This window comes from Dysidea avara, chromosome 10 (assembly GCF_963678975.1).
Source record: "Dysidea avara chromosome 10, odDysAvar1.4, whole genome shotgun sequence".
NCBI classification, from domain to species: domain Eukaryota; kingdom Metazoa; phylum Porifera; class Demospongiae; order Dictyoceratida; family Dysideidae; genus Dysidea; species Dysidea avara.
The window spans coordinates 2,991,643-3,011,116 of record NC_089281.1 but is presented as its reverse complement, the minus strand read 5'-3'; the positions used below and the strand labels follow the sequence as shown (position 1 = coordinate 3,011,116).

Below are 19,474 nucleotides of genomic sequence, written 5' to 3'. Positions count from 1 at the left end.
AACGGCAGGGGAATTGTGACGCCTTACACATGAAAATGAAAGGACATATTCCGCCCAATAGTGAACTGACATGTCCACACTCACCATGGGTACCAATGGATAACCCTTGTCAGACCCAGGAAAAGTTTTAAAAAAAAAAAAAGAAAGAAAGCTGAGATATGCAAAGTTTAGCTAAAATGTACAGTTTTAACGGCAGGGGAATTTTGACGCCTTACACATGAAAATGAAAAGACCTATTCTGACCAATAGTGAACTGACATGTCCACACTCACCATGGGTACCAATGGATAACCCTTGTCAGACCCAGGAAAAATTTAAAAAAAAAAAAAAGAAAGAAAGCTGAGATATGCAAAGTTTAGCTAAAATGTACAGTTTTAACGGCAGGGGAATTTTGACGCCTTACACATGAAAATGAAAGGACCTATTCTGCCCAATAGTGAACTGACATGTCCACACTCACCATGGGTACCAATGGATAATGCTGGCTCTTTGTTATTCACAGAGAAAAATTATACTCTGAGTAAGGGAAAGTAAAGTACATGATAAGCCGTAAATATGGACCAATTCTACTCAACAGTGAACTGACATGTCTACACTCACCATGGGTACCAATGGTTAACCCTTGTCAGACCCAGGAAAAGTTAAAAAAAAAAAAAAAAAAGAAAGCTGAGATATGCAAAGTTTAGCTAAAATGTACAGTTTTAACGGCAGGGGAATTTTGACGCCTTACACATGAAAATGAAAGGACCTATTCTGCCCAATAGTGAACTGACATGTCCACACTCACCATGGGTACCAATGGATAACGCTTGTCAGACCCAGGAAAAGTTTTTTTTTTTAAAAAGAAAGAAAGCTGAGATATGCAAAGTTTAGCTAAAATGTACAGTTTTAACGGCAGGGGAATTGTGACGCCTTACACATGAAAATGAAAGGGCCTATTCTGCCCAATAGTGCACTGACATGTCCACACTCACCATGGGTACCAATGGATAACCCTTGTCAGACCCAGGAAAAGTTAAAAAAAAAAAAAAAAAAAGCTGAGATGTGCAAAGTTTAGCTAAAGTGTACAGTTTTAACGGCAGGGGAATTGTGACGCCTTACACATGAAAATGAAAGGACATATTCCGCCCAATAGTGAACTGACATGTCCACACTCACCATGGGTACCAATGGATAACCCTTGTCAGACCCAGGAAAAGTTTAAAAAAAAAAAAGAAAGAAAGCTGAGATATGCAAAGTTTAGCTAAAATGTACAGTTTAATGGCAGGGGAATTTTGACGCCTTACACATGAAAATGAAAGGACCTATTCTGCCCAATAGTGAACTGACATGTCCACACTCACCATGGGTACCAATGGATAATGCTGGCTCTTTGTTATTCACAGAGAAAAATTATACTCCTGAGTAAGGGAAAGTAAAGTACATGATAAGCCGTAAATATGGACCAATTCTACTCAACAGTGAACTGACATGTCCACACTCACCATGGGTACCAATGGTTAACCCTTGTCAGACCCAGGAAAAGTTTAAAAAAAAAAAAAAAAGAAAGCTGAGATATGCAAAGTTTAGCTAAAATGTACAGTTTTAACGGCAGGGGAATTGTAACGCCTTACACATGAAAATGAAAGGACCTATTCTGCCCAATAGTGAACTGACATGTCCACACTCACCATGGGTACCAATGGATAATGCTTGTCAGACCCAGGAAAAGTTTTTTTTTTTAAAAAAGAAAGAAAGCTGAGATATGCAAAGTTTAGCTAAAATGTACAGTTTTAACGGCAGGGGAATTGTGACGCCTTACACATGAAAATGAAAGGGCCTATTCTGCCCAATAGTGCACTGACATGTCCACACTCACCATGGGTACCAATGGATAACCCTTGTCAGACCCAGGAAAAGTTAAAAAAAAAAAAATCTGAGATGTGCAAAGTTTAGCTAAAGTGTACAGTTTTAACGGCAGGGGAATTGTGACGCCTTACACATGAAAATGAAAGGACATATTCCGCCCAATAGTGAACTGACATGTCCACACTTACCATGGGTACCAATGGATAACCCTTGTCAGACCCAGGAAAAGTTTTTAAAAAAAGAAAAGAAAGAAAGCTGAGATGTGCAAAGTTTAGCTAAAATGTACAGTTTTAACGGCAGGGGAATTTTGACGCCTTACACATGAAAATGAAAAGACCTATTCTGCCCAATAGTGAACTGACATGTCCACACTAACCATGGGTACCAATGGATAACCCTTGTCAGACCCAGGAAAAGTTTAAAAAAAAAAAAAAGAAAGAAAGCTGAGATATGCAAAGTTTAGCTAAAATGTACAGTTTTAACGGCAGGGGAATTTTGACGCCTTACACATGAAAATGAAAGGACCTATTCTGCCCAATAGTGAACTGACATGTCCACACTCACCATGGGTACCAATGGATAATGCTGGCTCTTTGTTATTCACAGAGAAAAATTATACTCTGAGTAAGGGAAAGTAAAGTACATGATAAGCCGTAAATATGGACCAATTCTACTCAACAGTGAACTGACATGTCTACACTCACCATGGGTACCAATGGTTAACCCTTGTCAGACCCAGGAAAAGTTTAAAAAAAAAAAAAAGAAAGAAAGCTGAGATATGCAAAGTTTAGCTAAAATGTACAGTTTTAACGGCAGGGGAATTTTGACGCCTTACACATGAAAATGAAAGGACCTATTCTGCCTTATAGTGAACTGACATGTCCACACTCACCATGGGTACCAATGGATAACGCTTGTCAGACCCAGGAAAAGTTTTTTTTTTTTAAAAAGAAAGAAAGCTGAGATATGCAAAGTTTAGCTAAAATGTACAGTTTTAACGGCAGGGGAATTGTGACGCCTTACACATGAAAATGAAAGGGCCTATTCTGCCCAATAGTGCACTGACATGTCCACACTCACCATGGGTACCAATGGATAACCCTTGTCAGACCCAGGAAAAGTTTAAAAAAAAAAAAAAAAGAAAGCTGAGATATGCAAAGTTTAGCTAAAATGTACAGTTTTAACGGCAGGGGAATTTTGACGCCTTACACATGAAAATGAAAGGACCTATTCTGCCCAATAGTGAACTGACATGTCCACACTCACCATGGGTACCAATGGATAACGCTTGTCAGACCCAGGAAAAGTTTTTTTTTTTAAAAAGAAAGAAAGCTGAGATATGCAAAGTTTAGCTAAAATGTACAGTTTTAACGGCAGGGGAATTGTGACGCCTTACACATGAAAATGAAAGGGCCTATTCTGCCCAATAGTGCACTGACATGTCCACACTCACCATGGGTACCAATGGATAACCCTTGTCAGACCCAGGAAAAGTTAAAAAAAAAAAAAAAAAGCTGAGATGTGCAAAGTTTAGCTAAAGTGTACAGTTTTAACGGCAGGGGAATTGTGACGCCTTACACATGAAAATGAAAGGACATATTCCGCCCAATAGTGAACTGACATGTCCACACTCACCATGGGTACCAATGGATAACCCTTGTCAGACCCAGGAAAAGTTTTAAAAAAAAAAAGAAAGAAAGCTGAGATATGCAAAGTTTAGCTAAAATGTACAGTTTAATGGGAGGGGAATTTTGACGCCTTACACATGAAAATGAAAGGACCTATTCTGCCCAATAGTGAACTGACATGTCCACACTCACCATGGGTACCAATGGATAATGCTGGCTCTTTGTTATTCACAGAGAAAAATTATACTCCTGAGTAAGGGAAAGTAAAGTACATGATAAGCCGTAAATATGGACCAATTCTACTCAACAGTGAACTGACATGTCCACACTCACCATGGGTACCAATGGTTAACCCTTGTCAGACCTAGGAAAAGTTTAAAAAAAAAAAAAAAGAAAGAAAGCTGAGATATGCAAAGTTTAGCTAAAATGTACAGTTTTAACGGCAGGGGAATTTTGACGCCTTACACATGAAAATGAAAGGACCTATTCCGCCCAATAGTGAACTGACATGTCCACACTCACCATGGGTACCAATGGATAACCCTTGTCAGACCCAGGAAAAGTTTAAAAAAAAAAAAAAAGAAAGAAAGCTGAGATATGCAAAGTTTAGCTAAAATGTACAGTTTTAACGGCAGGGGAATTGTGACGCCTTACACATGAAAATGAAAGGGCCTATTCTGCCCAATAGTGCACTGACATGTCCACACTCACCATGGGTACCAATGGATAACCCTTGTCAGACCCAGGAAAAGTTTTAAAAAAAAAAAAAAAAAGAAAGCTGAGATATGCAAAGTTTAGCTAAAATGTACAGTTTTAACGGCAGGGGAATTTTGACGCCTTACACATGAAAATGAAAGGACCTATTCTGCCCAATAGTGAACTGACATGTCCACACTCACCATGGGTACCAATGGATAACGCTTGTCAGACCCAGGAAAAGTTTTTTTTTTTTAAAAGAAAGAAAGCTGAGATATGCAAAGTTTAGCTAAAATGTACAGTTTTAACGGCAGGGGAATTGTGACGCCTTACACATGAAAATGAAAGGGCCTATTCTGCCCAATAGTGCACTGACATGTCCACACTCACCATGGGTACCAATGGATAACCCTTGTCAGACCCAGGAAAAGTTAAAAAAAAAAAAAAAAAAGCTGAGATGTGCAAAGTTTAGCTAAAGTGTACAGTTTTAACGGCAGGGGAATTGTGACGCCTTACACATGAAAATGAAAGGACATATTCCGCCCAATAGTGAACTGACATGTCCACACTCACCATGGGTACCAATGGATAACCCTTGTCAGACCCAGGAAAAGTTTAAAAAAAAAAAAGAAAGAAAGCTGAGATATGCAAAGTTTAGCTAAAATGTACAGTTTAATGGGAGGGGAATTTTGACGCCTTACACATGAAAATGAAAGGACCTATTCTGCCCAATAGTGAACTGACATGTCCACACTCACCATGGGTACCAATGGATAATGCTGGCTCTTTGTTATTCACAGAGAAAAATTATACTCCTGAGTAAGGGAAAGTAAAGTACATGATAAGCCGTAAATATGGACCAATTCTACTCAACAGTGAACTGACATGTCCACACTCACCATGGGTACCAATGGTTAACCCTTGTCAGACCCAGGAAAAGTTTAAAAAAAAAAAAAGAAAGAAAGCTGAGATATGCAAAGTTTAGCTAAAATGTACAGTTTTAACGGCAGGGGAATTTTGACGCCTTACACATGAAAATGAAAGGACCTATTCCGCCCAATAGTGAACTGACATGTCCACACTCACCATGGGTACCAATGGATAACCCTTGTCAGACCCAGGAAAAGTTTAAAAAAAAAAAAAAAGAAAGAAAGCTGAGATATGCAAAGTTTAGCTAAAATGTACAGTTTTAACGGCAGGGGAATTTTGACGCCTTACACATGAAAATGAAAGGACCTATTCTGCCCAATAGTGAACTGACATGTCCACACTCACCATGGGTACCAATGGATAATGCTGGCTCTTTGTTATTCACAGAGAAAAATTATACTCCGAGTAAGGGAAAGTAAAGTACATGATAAGCCGTAAATATGGACCAATTCTACTCAACAGTGAACTGATATGTCCACACTCACCATGGGTACCAATGGTTAACCCTTGTCAGACCCAGGAAAAGTTTAAAAAAAAAAAAAAAAAGCTGAGATGTGCAAAGTTTAGCTAAAGTGTACAGTTTTAACGGTAGGGGAATTGTGACGCCTTACACATGAAAATGAAAGGACATATTCCGCCCAATAGTGAACTGACATGTCCACACTCACCATGGGTACCAATGGATAACCCTTGTCAGACCCAGGAAAAGTTTAAAAAAAAAAAAAAAGAAAGAAAGCTGAGATATGCAAAGTTTAGCTAAAATGTACAGTTTAATGGCAGGGGAATTTTGACGCCTTACACATGAAAATGAAAGGACCTATTCTGCCCAATAGTGAACTGACATGTCCACACTCACCATGGGTACCAATGGATAATGCTGGCTCTTTGTTATTCACATAGAAAAATTATACTCCTGAGTAAGGGAAAGTAAAGTACATGATAAGCCGTAAATATGGACCAATTCTACTCAACAGTGAACTGACATGTCCACACTCACCATGGGTACCAATGGTTAACCCTTGTCAGACCCAGGAAAAGTTTTAAAAAAAAAAAAAGAAAGCTGAGATATGCAAAGTTTAGCTAAAATGTACAGTTTTAACGGCAGGGGAATTTTGACGCCTTACACATGAAAATGAAAGGACCTATTCTGCCCAATAGTGAACTGACATGTCCACACTCACCATGGGTACCAATGGATAATGCTTGTCAGACCCAGGAAAAGTTTTTTTTTAAAAAGAAAGAAAGCTGAGATATGCAAAGTTTAGCTAAAATGTACAGTTTTAACGGCAGGGGAATTTTGACGCCTTACACATGAAAATGAAAGGACCTATTCTGCCCAATAGTGAACTGACATGTCCACACTCACCATGGGTACCAATGGATAACCCTTGTCAGACCCAGGAAAAGTTTAAAAAAAAAAAAAAGAAAGAAAGAAAGCTGAGATATGCAAAGTTTAGCTAAAATGTACAGTTTTAACGGCAGGGGAATTTTGACGTCTTACACATGAAAATGAAAGGACCTATTCTGCCCAATAGTGAACTGACATGTCCACACTCACCATGGGTACCAATGGATAATGCTGGCTCTTTGTTATTCACAGAGAAAAATTATACTCCGGCAAAAAAAAACCATATCTACATAATATTATATGTAATACTTAAAGTTTACCTAAGGTGGTCTAAAAGATCCCAGCCCGGGGAGGCTCTAGAATTAAAAATTCTGTAAGAACAGGACACAGCAATGTGAGCTGCCTGCTCAAACAAGGATCTTACGTTTTCTTTACTCCTGTGGCCGCACTCAAACTTTTGCTAGCTCTAAGTCTCAAATGGCCGTTTCTACAAAAGCCAATTTTGTGCTGTACAAGTAACTTGGTACGACGAATTGAACCAGCGTAATTGTAAAAAGCTTCCTTCATCACAAAGGCGTTTTTCAGCTTTTGCGCTCTAGCCCAGGTCTTTTTTTGCTAGCTCTAGCGTAACGAATCGATGTCCTGTGGAAGTTACCGCGTCATTTCCTGATAGATAAGACATCAGTTAATCGAACCAGCACAGTTTGAAACTCAACTACAGCCTTGAAAACAAAAAAATTCTATTTTTAAAAAGTCACTACGCGTGTCAACTGCATAAAATATTACTGTTTCAGTTGAACGCGCAGGAATTACGTTGTTCGCAACCACTTTGGTGCTTCCTTGAAAGTTTCTTTTACTGTTACTGCTTCGTTATTGTTACTACAGTATCGGCAGTGTGAAGATAACTTGGCAGAGCATAGATTTATTTCGTGTAGAAAGGTGTCAACGGAGGTGCGGATAGAGCTGTCATAAACAACCAGTTTCCAATCCCTGGTGGGTGTAGTATCTATGATCACATCGAGTAAAAAACATCGATGTGACGGTTTTTATCGAATTCAAAATATCGATGTTAAATACAAATTTTACCTGATTTTTGTCGCATTTGGCGTTCCATACTTGTCTATGCACCTTTCAATGTATTGCCCCACTATCCCCCCCCCCTCGGGCATATATGGGGCTATAGTGGGGATTTGACACAGCCGAATGTCAAATGCCCCATAGTAGGGCAAACCTATCGTGTCAAATCCCCACCGTTGGCCCCAGTTGCAACGCGGGATTTGACATAGCGAAAGAAGTTACAACAAAAAAAATATTTGGGTGCTTACTGTGTCGTGGAGGAGGAACTGTAGAACCTTTACATACACCTATTATGTAACACTATTAGTATGTCGCACGTATGCGGTTCACGTGATAAGAATCAGGTTCGATTGTGGCATTAACACGAGGTGCTTGGCTTCACGACCAGTCTTGAATCCTCCCCTATTCCGCCAATCGTTAGTGGAACCTCGGCGTACTACAATTCTACCAACACATTTTTGGTGCTGTGACAGGTACGTCGGCTATATTGTCATACCCCGCTACATTTATGGTGCTGTGACAGGTACGTCGGCTATATTGTCATACTCCGCTACATTTATGGTGCTGTGGTAACCAATGGCGGAATTAAAGAGACTGATCTCGTCTAGACGGGGATTCCGAGCGCATCTTACGAAGTTGCTACAGAGTTTGACTGAGATTCTAACTAATGCGTCACAACCGCTCACTGAGGATAACATCGCCAGTTTGAAGGACCTCCACGAACAACTCCAGCGGAAACAAGAATTGATTTCAGGGCTAGACGCCAAGATACTGGAAGCCACCACAAACGATGAGGAGATAGAAGCAGAAGTACTACAGACTGAAGAAGTAAACTCCTCCATATCCTCAGCTAAGGTGAAAATCACTGAACGCCTTAGGTCAGTATCCACAACTACAGAAGGGCACACATTCCCTGACCATACATCACCTCCTCCTGCTGCGGTACCACAAGTAACTCGATTACCCAAATTAGAGCTACCACAGTTTGCTGGCAACCCCCTTCATTGGCACTCCTTCTGGGACTGCTTCGAGGCGGCAATCCACAACAACACTTCCTTGACCGGGGTGCAGAAACTTAGTTACCTTCGTGCACAGCTCCGTGGAGATGCTGCCCGTGTCATCGCTGGCTTCCAGTTAACAAACGATAGCTACATTGATTCAGTTACCTTGTTGAAGGAACGGTTTGGTCAGACCTACACACAAGTTGACGCCCATATGCAAGCTTTGATTGACACTCCTGTCCCAAGCAACACAATCTCCAGCTTGCGAGAATTCTATGATTCTACTGAGGCACACATCCGTAGCCTGGCAACACTTGGGAAACCAGAGGACTCGTATGGCACTTTACTCATACCTATTCTCTTGGGAAAACTGCCCTCCCAAACCAAGAAGAATTTAATCAGATCACATGGCAGGAAGGAGTGGTCCATTACAGAATTACAAGCAGCTATTCTCAACGAACTGTACATTCTTGAGATGGGATCAGCAGAACCACGCAGTTCCCCACCCCCACCTACTGCTTCATTTCTTGCAGGTACTAAGAAGTCCACAACTACTAAAGGCAAACCGCGGTGCCCATTCTGTGCAGGGTCACACATTCCTTCACTTTGTGAGTCATTCAAGGATCCAAAGCAACGCTGTGATATAGTACGACAGAACAAACTTTGTTTTAATTGCCTAGGACACCATAGAGTGTCTCAGTGTAACTCTAGACATCGCTGCCACAACTGCCAGCGTAAACATCATACCAGCCTATGTACTTCTAGGCAAGACAACCCTGCAGACCAATCTGGCCCCTCTACAAGCACCGCACAGCAGAACACCACCCTACCTAGTCAGTCTGCCGTTGCTACCATTACACACTCAATGGACACTGCCTCCCTGTCAATGACCATCCCATCACCACAAAACGGTGTATGCCGTCTGAAAACAGCTGTGGCAACTGTCACAAATGGAAGCAACCTGACCAAGGCTAACCTGCTGTTTGATGAAGGTTCTCAGCGGTCATTCATCACTCAAGAGCTAGCTAAGACCCTTGCTCTACTACCATTCTGTAAAGAAGACATCACAGTTTCGTCATTCGGCGCACAGTGTCAAGTGAATCGTGAGGTGAATGTTGCTGTTATCAGTTTGATTACCATGTCCGACCAAGCCATACCACTCACTGTACTTGTAGTACCTCGTATTGCAACACCTATACAGAACACAGTGACCTCCAGTGTTACTCGACTTCCACACCTCCGGAATCTCCCTCTGGACCACCCACTGACCACTGACAAGGAATTTGACATCTCTATTTTAGTAGGGGCTGACCACTACTGGGACATTGTCGGAGACCGTGTTATAAGAGGTGATGGACCAACTGCAGTTGAATCAAAGCTGGGTTACCTGCTATCTGGACCAGCTCCATTAACAACCGGACAATTTTTCACCAGTATCAACAGCGTCATGATGTTGACCATCCCCCCAAGTGAGTTCAACTTGGAGCGGTTTTGGGATCTAGAATCTGTGGGAGTAATCCCCACTGATGACAGCCTAGGAGACAATGTGCTGAACCACTATTTAACTTCGTGTGTTCAACGAGATCAGGGCGGAGCGTATGTTGCCAGATTCCCCTGGAAACCAGACCACCCTGCACTTCCAACCAATGTAACTGTAGCCAAGCAGAGAACCCGCCAGCTAGTCAAGCGTCTATCCAAAAATCCTGATCTACTGACGACGTATCACCAAATCATAAGTGAGCAGGAGACTAGGGGCTTCATTGAACGTGTGGACAACCACTCCACATCACGCTCTGGAGTACACTACATCCCACACCATGCTGTAGAAAAGGATTCTACAACAACGCCGATACGAATTGTCTTTGACTGCAGTTGCCGTGAATCTGCCAACAGCCCCTGTCTTAATGATTGTCTGATAATAGGTTCAACATGTGATAATGATTTATGTGCAATTCTGATTCGTTTTAGATCACATTGTTTTGGAATATCTACTGATATTGAGAAGGCCTTCCTTCACATACGGCTACATCCTGATGATAGGAACTATACCCGCTTTTTTTGGTTATCTAATCCAACAGATCCCTCAAGTCAATTTTGTGTGTACCGTTTCAAGGTAGTGCCCTTTGGAGCCACCAGCTCGCCATTCATGCTCAATGCAGTGCTTCAGTATCACCTCAGACAATACAGCACACCTGTATCACTTGATATGTGCTCCAACCTTTACGTCGACAACATCATTACTGGCTGTGATGTGGAGCAAGATGTGGTGAACTATTACCGAGAAGCAAGAGCCATCATGTGTGATGCCAGACTGAATCTCCGCAGCTGGTCCTCCAATAGTGTTGCACTGACCACAATAGCCACCAAGGATAACACTGCCGAGAAAGCCGTATCAGTTAATATCTTGGGACTTCGTTGGATCCCTGGGTCAGACAAGCTCCACCTGGCTGCTAAACCATCCATTCTAACTAATGACCACCTTGTGACCAAGCGGGAAGTTTTACAAGATCTCTCTAAAGTATTCGACCCCTTGGGATTTGTGGCACCAGTAGTAATTCGTGCCAAGATGCTGATGCAGACACTGTGGCAACTTAAGGTCACATGGGATGAGCCACTACAAGAGAACATCCAAGCCCAATGGAAGGACACTGCTGGTGATCTTAAGACTGCAACAGCTTTCTCAGTAAGTAGATGTTACTTTATTGCACGCATGACATGTCCAGTTGTGCACTGTTTTGTTGATGCAAGCAAACACGCATATGGTGCAGTAGTATTCCTCACCCAGGGCAATGAAGTGTCATTTGTAGCAGCAAAGACCCGTGTGGCACCCTTGAAGACACTCACCATCCCACGCTTAGAGCTCATGGCAGCTCTGGTTGGCACTCGTCTGGCACACTTTGTGATTGAGGCAATTCCTGTCTCTAATTCATTAGTTTTTATGTGGTCCGATAGTCAGATTGTGCTCCACTGGATCAAGAGCCAGAAGCCTCTTCCGGTGTTCATACGGAACCGTACCACAGAAATTAATTCCTTATTACCAAGTGCCAATTGGAATTACTGCCCTACTGCCGATAACCCGGCTGATCTTCTCTCAAGGGGTACCACTACCAAACTGCTTATGTCATCACACCTATGGCAACATGGCCCCAAGTGGCTCACAACACCAGACTATTGGCCATCTCTTCAACCACCACATTTGCCACCAATGGTTTTGGCAGCAGCAGTGGCAACAGAGTTTGTGCCATGAAGCAGGCACCACCAGATCTTGGGTTACACTGTGCCATCTCTATTGATCGCCATAGTTCTCTTACCAAGTTACTGTCAGTCACTGCGTATGTCTACCGTTTTATAGATAATCTCAGAACACAACCGCAGCAGAGGTTGAGTGGACCAGTCAATGCAGAGGAACTTCAACGGGTGAGCCTCAGGTGGATTAAGGATGCACAACAGTCCATCTACTGGAAGGAGATCAACAACCTCCAGATGACAACAAAGCAGCCTAAAACAGCTAGACTGTCACTAGTTCGACAACTACGGCTGTTCCTAGACTCAGATGGACTGCTACGCTGTGGTGGATGCATCCACAATGCTCCCGTTAGTGAGACTGCCAAGTTTCCTTTCCTGTTACCCCCGAAACATCCATTGTCAAGGCTGATCATCCTAGACATACACATCAAGCTATGTCACTCAGGCACCAATGCAACCCTAACTGGTTTACGTCAATCCTTCTGGATTCCTGCTGCACGCCAGTATGTCAAGTCCATCCTACATCACTGTGTCACATGCCACAAGGTGAATGGAAGACCATATGCTGCACCTGACCCTCCTCCTTTGCCTCAACTGAGAACACAGGACGTCCACCCATTCACATTTACAGGAGTGGATTTCACTGGGGCCCTGTATGTACAACAAGGCAAGGAGGAGGTCAAGGTATATCTGTGTCTCTTCACTTGTGCCACTACACGTGCCGTCCACCTGGAGATAGTCCAGGACTTGACAGCTGATACGTTCTTGATGGCTTTTCGTAAGTTTGCAGGAAGAAGATCACTACCAACAATCATGATGTCAGACAATGGTTCAACCTACCTATCAGCGGCATCAGAGCTACGTTCCCTAATGGAGTCACCAACAGTCAAGGAGGAACTTGGTAGAAGTGTTTCATGGCGATTCATACCGAAGAGGGCCCCCTGGTTTGGGGGGTTCTGGGAACGATTGATTGGCCTATCCAAGTCTGCAATAAAGAAGGTTCTAGGAAGGAGGCATGTCTCACTGCTAACCTTAGAGACTATTACTGTAGAAGTAGAGGCTACACTCAATGACAGGCCACTCACGTTCGTCTCTTCTGAATTAGGTGATCCAGAACCCTTGACGCCTGCTCACCTTCTACACGGCCGCAGAATCACTTGCCTACCACATCAGTTGGTGGAGATGGATGAACTTATAGACCCAAGCTACAGAGAGACTAGTCAACTTCAGAAGAAAGCCAAGGTCCAGGCAGCCATACTGAGAGATTTTCGCAAGAGGTGGTGTCATGAGTACTTAACAGCATTAAGGGAGTACCACAGGGCATCTGGGAACAACAAACAGAGTATAAGAGAAGGTGATGTAGTCGTTGTTCACGATGACACCCCTCGAGCAACTTGGAGAATGGCTGTAGTGACGGATTTGATTGCTGGAAGAGATGGGCTGATACGAGCTGCTGTAATACGCACTGCTAATGGGAACACGACCAGACCAATAACTAAGCTGTACCTCAATGCAACAGAAGAGAAGGAACTAGGGGTGGAGAAGAGTCTTACTGCTACTACCAATTCAGATAACATTACTCCTGATCCAGACAACTCTGGGAGTGAGCAGTCGCCCACAGCGAGCTTCTGCAAGGAAGGCCACAGATCAAGTGAAGGAATGGGTCAGACTTCTTTCTGCCCCCCCGGAGGATGTCGTGGAGGAGGAACTGTAGAACCTTTACATACACCTATTATGTAACACTATTAGTATGTCGCACGTATGCGGTTCACGTGATAAGAATCAGGTTCGATTGTGGCATTAACACGAGGTGCTTGGCTTCACGACCAGTCTTGAATCCTCCCCTATTCCGCCAATCGTTAGTGGAACCTCGGCGTACTACAATTCTACCAACACATTTTTGGTGCTGTGACAGGTACGTCGGCTATATTGTCATACCCCGCTACATACTGAACGATCGTCAAATGCCCCATAGTGGGGCAGCAGTTCCGTGTCAATTCCCCCTGTAAAGCCCCACTTACGGCCGAGGGGGGGTGGTGGGGCAATACATTGATAGGTGCATTACGTCGCCACACTTCAGATTTAGATTTTCCGCCTGAGCACTGTTCCAACTCATTTACAACAGTACTAAAACCTTCATTAACAATATGTAGCTTCAAACAATAATGTTACCTTGCTTCATGATCTATTTCTCGTACGTAATCACTCATTTCCATCACTACTTCTTTTGCCCTACAAAAGGTGCGTTCACGTGATCATTTCGTAAAGTAAAAAGTGCCACACCCTTAACAAGAGGTCTAGCTATACGCAGGATTTCCGAGAGCCTGCTTATATCCCTCGTAGCTAACCGTGTTTAACTGTAATATATACAGCCAGGTATTGTGGGATGAGTATACCCGTATATGTAGCTACAGACTTTTTTAGCTTCCGTTTGAGTACGTGTCACGTGGTTCACTAAGAATTTATTCGCAACCACCGTCTAAGACGGATACGCGCGCGCAAGATTGTTCTAGAATATTTGTGGGGTATATTTATTTGTAGGTGGTTTCGCTGAGGTGGAGAGGTTATGGACTAATCCAGCTCTTATTTTCCGGTTTCACTGGAGCTAGAGTGTAAGAACTAGTATACTTTTCCATACCAGTCCACAGGCTGGCGCGGGCTAAGTCCGTCAGTTGTGAAAGATATCGAGATATTAAATCCGGCAGTAGATGGTCGCCGGGCCCTGTATGAACTTACATATGAGTAACTTGGGGCTGCCATTGGTTCAAACGCTTATGTCCAGGAATTTGTGAGGGACAAGGTTGTTGGTTGGTCAGCAGAGATTACACGGCTTGCCAAGTTCGCACAAGTTCAGCCGCATGCTGCTTATTCCGCTCTCACTCATGGCTTGTCAAGCCATTGGCTCTACCTTTGTCGCACTACTCCAAACATATCAGAGGCTTTACAACCCCTTGAGGACAACATCCGGCTGGTACTTATCCCTACTTTGATGGGTTGCTCTCCACCAAATGACACAATCCGTAAATTATTTGCCCTTCCACCTCGATATGGTGGTTTGGGTATCATAAACCCAACTCTTATTGCAGCTGAGGAGTATTCAGCCTCGTGTCACATTGCTGAGCCTCTTTCACAATTCATTCTGGACCGGGGTATCAATTCGGCTATTGTTAAAACAGAACAGCTATCTCGCAAGTCCGCAATCCGCAATTCCAAATCTTCCAACTATTCGGATAGATCTTCCAGTTTGCGTACCCACTTAGATCCCTCCTCTCAACGCGCTTTAGATCTAGCCTCAGCCAAAGGGGCCTCCAACTGGCTTACCACCCGGCCCCTACAGGAACATGGCTTTGCACTGCATAAGTCCGCGTTTCACGATGCCGTGGCACTACGTTATGGGTGGTCTCCTCAGCGGACTCCTGCTCACTGTGCATGTGGGACTTCCTTTTCAGTGGAGCATGCTTTATCCTGTCCCAAGGGTGGCTTACCTTCTATCCGACACAATGAGATCAGAGATCTAACTGCTACCCTGTTGACTGAAGTATGCTCTCAGGTAGCTGTTGAACCAGAGCTCCAGCCGGTTTCACAGCAGGACTACCCTGCTTCTGCCAATATCCAAGATGGTGCCCGTCTTGACATCGCCATGAATGGTTTTTGGGGTGGAAGAAGTGAAAGATGTTTTGTGGATGTGCGGGTGTTCAACCCTCTGGCTGCTTCTAATGCGTCCTCATCACTGGCCTCCTGTTATCGGAGGCACGAGAACATTAAGAAACGTGCGTATGCTCAGAGAATTCGTGAGGAGGAGCATGCCTCTTTTACCCCCCTGGTAATGTCTGCCTCTGGTGGTCTGGCTCATGAGGCTTCTGTTTTTTATCAACGCTTGGCTCATCAACTTTCAAACAAGTGGGGCGATGATTACTCTGTTGTCATGGGGTGGTTAAGGTGCTGTCTATCTTTTTCTCTCTTGCGGTCCTCCATACAATGCATCCGCGGAGCCCGCTCATCCATCGGTCACTATGTTAAGACTCCCCCAATTGTGGAGCTGATTCGGGCAGAGTCTCAGTTTGCCGTGGACTAAGAAAGTCCCGGTTTGTCCAGCACAGGCCATTTATGTGCTGGGGGTGGTAGGCAAGGGCAGTCCATCAAGCCCGGGTAAAAAAAAAATAAAATAAAATAAAAAAAAACAAAAAAAAACATATGAGTAACTACCACTATGATGTATATGCATGCGTTATATATCGAGTGCGGATAATAACAGTGATGTGGCAGTTATCGCCATTTTGAAACCACAAAGCATGCGGTTCAATCACGTCCCCAGTCGCGCACGCGACTGACTTGGCCTCAGTATATCAAAAGTGCTTCTCGTGGTTACATTCATAAGAAGCCGCTTAACTACTACAGGAGAGTTTTTGTTACCTCCGCCGACATGACTACTGGGTTTTACTCTTCACCACCTTTTATAACGCTTACGTAATATCAAGCTCAAAAGCCTCCAGACTTCCTAACTGTAGTTGCTCTCTCTCTTCGACTTTAGGGCACGCGTATTGTAGTTCCCGTGAGTAGTCGACTTCAGGGGAAGCGTCCAGTAGTTGCCACGAGTAGTTGACTTTAGGGGAAGCGTCTATTAGCGTTAGGGTTAGGGCTAGAGTTCAACTTTGGTTTCTTCTTCACCTTTAGGGTTAGGTTCTTATATACAGGTTACTTCGTGAGTCACATTTTATAAGATAGAAAGAAGGGAATCAAGTGAGCTAGCAGTGGTAGCATAATCAGTAGTACACTGGACTATCACACTGGGATCTCGGGTTTGATCCGCCATCAGGATTGCACTATTATTTTTGGTTACCGTATGAAATAGGGTGAAAAGAGTAATACCCCATGACTACCGACTCAGCTGCTACCTGTCTAGAGCTCAGAGCTACCTGTCTTTATTTTTGTTTTTGTACACTTTCTGCATCATTTAATAATGATGGTTCCTTCTACCGCTTTATAATGTACGGAAACCTGTTAGGGTTAATAATGTACGGAAACCTTTTATAATTCCACTTGCAATAATCAATGGAAAGAAGACCTTATAGCAACTAGTAAGCTAGTTATCAGGTACCGCAGTATTTTCAATATTAACTAATGCGCACTTAGCTCGGTTGCTTCATGGGCCATTATGAGTTCGACCACTGTCAAGTCATCAGACAACCTTCGCGTGATCAATCCACGCGTAGGTGGCTGGACGAAACTATTTACAAAGTGGATATTTAACTGGTCACAGTGCAAATATTTATTTAGCAGGTCATTTAGCTAGATGTTATATATACAGTAGGCCAGGCAACCTTGATTACTTGTTTCTCATCCACAAAAATTTGGATTTTCATGTAGGCGGAAAGTCATTTTTGATTATTCATTAAAGAAAATACTCCAAGTCAAGCTATCTGTTACTACAAAGGTTAGCTAAAGCCTTTTAAGAACTAGTGTTTACATTTTACTGCCGTTTCTGTGGTGCAAGTGACATCTGCTGTAATGATAAATGATAGCCAGCCTTCTTAGCATCAAAATAAGTGTACTGGCCTGTAATCGATAAGAGCAATAATGTTATTAGAGGTAGTGGGGTTAAGAGATGTAGGCAGGGATGAAAAAAAGTAATCAAGTTTTCCTGGCCTTAGGAATTCATCCCTATAACTGGTTAAGAAACATGGTCATAACATTAGGAACAGCACTTCTAGAATTAGAAATAGCACTCCTAGGGTTAGGAAAAAGTGCTCCTAGGGCAGGGCCACCCAGAGAAATTAAGGGGCCCAGGGCAAAGAGTTAAAGTGGAGCCCCAGGGACAAGGAGGTTTCCATTCTGAATCACAACTCTACCCAAGCTACAAAAGAAGGTCATTAAATGCTGATAATGACAATAGCTACCCCTCACCAACCATATCTCCTCATTTCTAAGCTTGCTATGCAGCTCCTCCAAAGAATACTGTGACTGCTCTATAAAGAGTATCTAGATCTGACTGCTCTGTTAAAGTATATCGATCTTTTAAACAGGTATTCAAGGGGCCCTTCATGGGGTTTCCTGGGGCTCCTTTCAGGCTGGGGCCTGGGGCAAAATGCCCCAGTTGCCCCCTGTGGGCGACTCTGTCCTAGGGTTAGGAAAAGTGTTCCTAGAATTAGGAACAGCACTCCTAGCAATGCTCTTAGGATTAGGAAGATGTGTAACTAGGATTAGGGAATGGTTTTTAGCGTTTATGGTATGGGTTAGACTATAATATTATTTGTAAAATTTAATTAGTACAAAATCAAGAGGTAGCCAGCAAGTACCGGTTGTACAGTGGTAGGGTGTAGTACTCCAAACCTTGACGTCCAAGTTCGAATCCCAGTTGTGTTAGTCTTTTTTCTTTGTTTATTATACCTTCTTGTGTCACAATTTTTCTAAATTGCAATGACCAGCTAAATATCAATAGCCAACTATTTAACCAGAAGCGCCCACAACAGGCTGACGTGGGTGTGCTTAATTTTCTCTTTGAAAAGATGTCTGCCAGTCTGTACACACCCATATCAGCAACTGGTGGATGGATTGTATTGCATACCTAGGTCATAGCTTTTCACACCGAAATTGCTATTGTGGCAGCTAGTCAAAATGCACTTTGCTAGGGGTACTGCTCCAGAAGTCCACTACATTGTGAAACACATTAGCTGTTTATATATTAAGGCTTTACAGCACAAATGCTGAAAGTCTGTAGGACACCTGGTCCTACAGCCTGTTTAAAGGTGTTCTATTATGTTGGAAGGGAAGTTTTGTTGAGTTTGAGGTGAGCTAAGGGTTGGAGGGTGCAAAGCTGGCAGCGGCATAACATAATCAAACAGTACGGTAGTAAGGATCCATCAAAAATGATGCGTTCCGCCTAAATGCCACCTTTAAAAGTCATCCTAGAGACATCTTACGCCACAAAAATCACCTTTACAGAATAATATTAGTCCATCTAACATGAAATACAGTATTATAAACAAGAAAACACTTACCATTGACTGGATATAGAATTTTTTTTAAATCTTCAAAACTTAAAATTTCGTCTCACTCACTCACTCACTGACCACAGTTGCAGGCCTAGAGCCCAAACGAAGCTATGCACACTCATCATATTATGGCACAACAACAAACTCACCTGTTGGATGTGCCTTTTGGGGTTCCGACGAGTGTACGCCCTGTGCGCTTTGTCTTTCCTTTTATCTTGAATCAGGTTGATTGTCTTCCTTCTTCAAGTATCAAAACCATACCGTGGCATTAATTTTCCTTATCACCACTTTTCTGTAGACTTCACTGTAAACACCACGAAAATACTTCAGAAAGCGCTTATGCTGCTGAGAGAGCAGGGCATTTATAATTTCAAGTGTGACACCTGAAACATTAAGGCTGCTGAGTTGTCGCTTCGACTTTTGCCAACACATGGACTGCAATTGACGAAGAGATTTGTTACTTAATAGACGGACTTATACTCAATGGCTTGTTCCTCTGAACACACTGTGCCAGATGGTGAGATCAGGTGCATAATTGGATAGCCTGTTGACTACGTTCCAGACAACTGAAAGGGCCTGTTCATTCGAACAACTTCCAGCCTGGGTGAATAGAACGCGGACCATCGTACTGAGACAGGTCATAGATCTGAGTGCCACTGCTACTACAATCAAAGCTATAAGCTATGCACGCTACTACGGGCCTACATG

At 43.1% G+C, this 19,474-nt stretch overlaps 3 protein-coding genes and 1 long non-coding RNA gene across 6 annotated transcripts in view; 3 read left to right on the top strand and 1 right to left on the bottom strand.

Annotated features, from left to right (window-relative positions):
• Nucleotides 1–7,309: 7,309 nt before the first annotated feature.
• On the bottom strand, nt 7,310–7,586 carry LOC136269316 (uncharacterized). Its single transcript, XR_010707280.1, has 2 exons — nt 7,537–7,586; nt 7,310–7,456 (listed from the first exon to the last, which is right to left on the bottom strand). It is a non-coding gene; the product is annotated as an uncharacterized lncRNA (long non-coding RNA).
• Nucleotides 7,587–7,783: 197 nt separating this feature from the next.
• Nucleotides 7,784–11,921, top strand: LOC136269306 (uncharacterized). Its single transcript, XM_066064851.1, has 2 exons — nt 7,784–8,000; nt 8,051–11,921. The coding sequence occupies exon 2, from the start codon at nt 8,104–8,106 to the stop codon at nt 11,773–11,775; it is 3,672 nt and encodes a 1,223-aa protein (XP_065920923.1). The 5' UTR covers nt 7,784–8,000; nt 8,051–8,103; the 3' UTR covers nt 11,776–11,921.
• A 90-nt stretch (nt 11,922–12,011) lies between these two features.
• On the top strand, nt 12,012–13,514 carry LOC136268779 (uncharacterized). The gene has a single exon (XM_066064240.1). The coding sequence runs from the start codon at nt 12,012–12,014 to the stop codon at nt 13,512–13,514; it is 1,503 nt and encodes a 500-aa protein (XP_065920312.1).
• Nucleotides 13,515–13,541: 27 nt separating this feature from the next.
• LOC136269309 (uncharacterized) overlaps nt 13,542–19,474 on the top strand; it is a 74,240-nt gene continuing 68,307 nt past the window's right edge. For all 3 annotated transcript variants that reach the window (XM_066064859.1, XM_066064860.1, XM_066064858.1), the window contains exon 1: nt 13,542–13,689. The gene's annotated coding sequence lies outside the window, so the exon portion shown is untranslated. The remainder of the gene's footprint in view (nt 13,690–19,474) is intronic.

Coding starts and splice junctions, on each gene's coding strand:
- LOC136269306 (XM_066064851.1), top strand. CDS start 8,104: ATGGCGGAATTAAAGAGACTGATCTCGTCTAGACGGGGATTCCGAGCG.
- LOC136268779 (XM_066064240.1), top strand. CDS start 12,012: ATGACAACAAAGCAGCCTAAAACAGCTAGACTGTCACTAGTTCGACAA.